Genomic DNA, 1,941 nt, shown 5'->3' with positions numbered 1-1,941 from the left:
TTATTGTTTTTCAGCACTTCTATATTTTTAGATTACTATTAATATTTTGCAATAGAAGTAGCATAGCTCTTAGACTTACATATCGCTTCACAGTGCTTTACAGCCTTCTCTATGTAGTTTTACACAGTCAGCACATTGCCTCATTTTACTGACGTCGGAAGGATGTTAGGTCTTCACCTTATTGTACCTCAGAAGAATGGAAGGCTGAGTCAACCTTGAGCCAGTCAGGATCGAACTCCTGGCTGTGGGCAGAGTTAACCTGCAATTTGGCATTGTAACCATTGCCCTAATGGAAACATTTCTGTTAGAGAGAAAATCATTATCTCCTCTGGTTCTATAGAGAAATATTGAAGATTGTCTTGATTGAAAGATTGTAAGGCACCCAAAGTTTGGTGAAAATCCAGAAGGGTTGGCTATTGGAAGTGACAGAAATGAATATTGTATAAAGAGTACTGGTGTACCTCACACAAATGAATACCCCGAAATAATTCTTATCCAATCATCTAATCTGTGATTCTGTATTTTATGTTATAAATCGTGTTTTTGAAATATGGACCAAATCTACTCTCTGACATTTTCTTCATTTAAAAAAAGGGACAACCCATTGAAATGGTATAATAAAATAACCAGCCTGTGATCTTTTTCCTCTTGTTTGTCCTTGACAGCTCTAGGCAAACAATATCCTCGCAAATGCATTCGATAAATCAAACTGTGGTTACTGAGTTTATCCTGAAAGGGTTTCCGGCCTCCGCTGAGTTACAGAAGTATCTCTTTGTCCCCATTCTTTTCATCTACCTCCTCACAGTCATTGGAAACATCTTGATCGTTGTCATTGTTGTCTATGATCCTCACCTTCACAATCCTATGTACTTCTTCTTGGGGAACTTTTCCTCCTTGGAGGTCTTATACGTCACCACCCTGTCACCCAAGATGTTGGCTCACTTTCTAACGGAGAAGAAGTCCATCTGTTTCCACTGTTGCATCTCTCAAGCCTTTTTCCACTTCTTCCTTGGAGCCACAGAATTCTGCCTGCTTGCTTCGATGTCCTTCGATCGCTACATTGCCATCTGCAAACCTTTGCATTACAGCGTCATCATGAATTACAGACTTTGTCTCCAGCTAGCCTTGGGCTCATGGTTGGGAGGGTTATTAACTGTCATTCTCCAGACAGTTTTACTGTGCCAGCTCCCATTTTGTGGTCTCAATACGATCAACCACTTCTACTGCGATGTGACTCCCTTGCTGGGTTTAGCTTGTGCTAATACATATCTACTTGGACAGATGGTGTTAGTGGGATCAGTTCTTCTGCTGTTCAGTACTTTCCTATTGACTGCCATCTCATATAGCTTCATCATTTTCACCATAATGCGCATCTCCTCGTCTTCAGGGAGACAGAAGGCTTTCTCTACTTGTGTTGCCCACCTTACAGTTGTATCCATCCAGTATGGAACTGTAATGTTCATGTATGTTAAGCCCAATTCCAACTCTTCTTTGGAAATAAACAAGGCAGTTTCTGTACTTAATACTATTGTGACACCTCTACTCAACCCTTTCATCTACACTCTGAGGAACAAGGATGTCAAAGAAGCTCTGAAGAAAATGGCATGTACTAAAGAAAAAATGTTTCATTGAGGGTAATAAAATATGCAAAAAAATTAAAGTTCATTTAAAAGGAATTGATTTATTCCCAGATGGGATAAAGAAGGTTCATTTTTGGCCCAAGATGCTGATATTCCTCAGATGTATTTTCAGTGACTCCATTTGGGCCATAGTCCTCTTGTCCTGATTTAAGTGAGATTTCTGTTAGAGAGGAAATCATTATGTGGGCTGGTTCAATAGACAAATATTAGAGATTGTCTATTGCCACAAAGCTTTGTGACAGCAAGCTGGACAGTTAACAAATTTAATAGAGAAATAGATGATTGATAGATAGATAGATAG

The 1,941-nt window shown here is 39.3% G+C and overlaps 1 protein-coding gene across 1 annotated transcript; it reads left to right on the top strand.

Annotated features, from left to right (window-relative positions):
* Positions 1-690: 690 nt before the first annotated feature.
* Positions 691-1,632, top strand: LOC139324661 (olfactory receptor 6X1-like). Its single transcript, XM_070954393.1, has one exon. It carries the CDS (start codon positions 691-693, stop codon positions 1,630-1,632), a length of 942 nt encoding a protein of 313 aa, XP_070810494.1.
* Positions 1,633-1,941: the final 309 nt, after the last annotated feature.

The sequence above is a fragment of the Pituophis catenifer genome, unplaced genomic scaffold (assembly GCF_029215685.1).
Source record: "Pituophis catenifer annectens isolate HBS135680 unplaced genomic scaffold, rPitCat1.0.hap2 SCAF_15, whole genome shotgun sequence".
Classification (NCBI taxonomy): domain Eukaryota; kingdom Metazoa; phylum Chordata; class Lepidosauria; order Squamata; family Colubridae; genus Pituophis; species Pituophis catenifer.
This window is presented reverse-complemented; position numbering and strand designations above follow the sequence as displayed.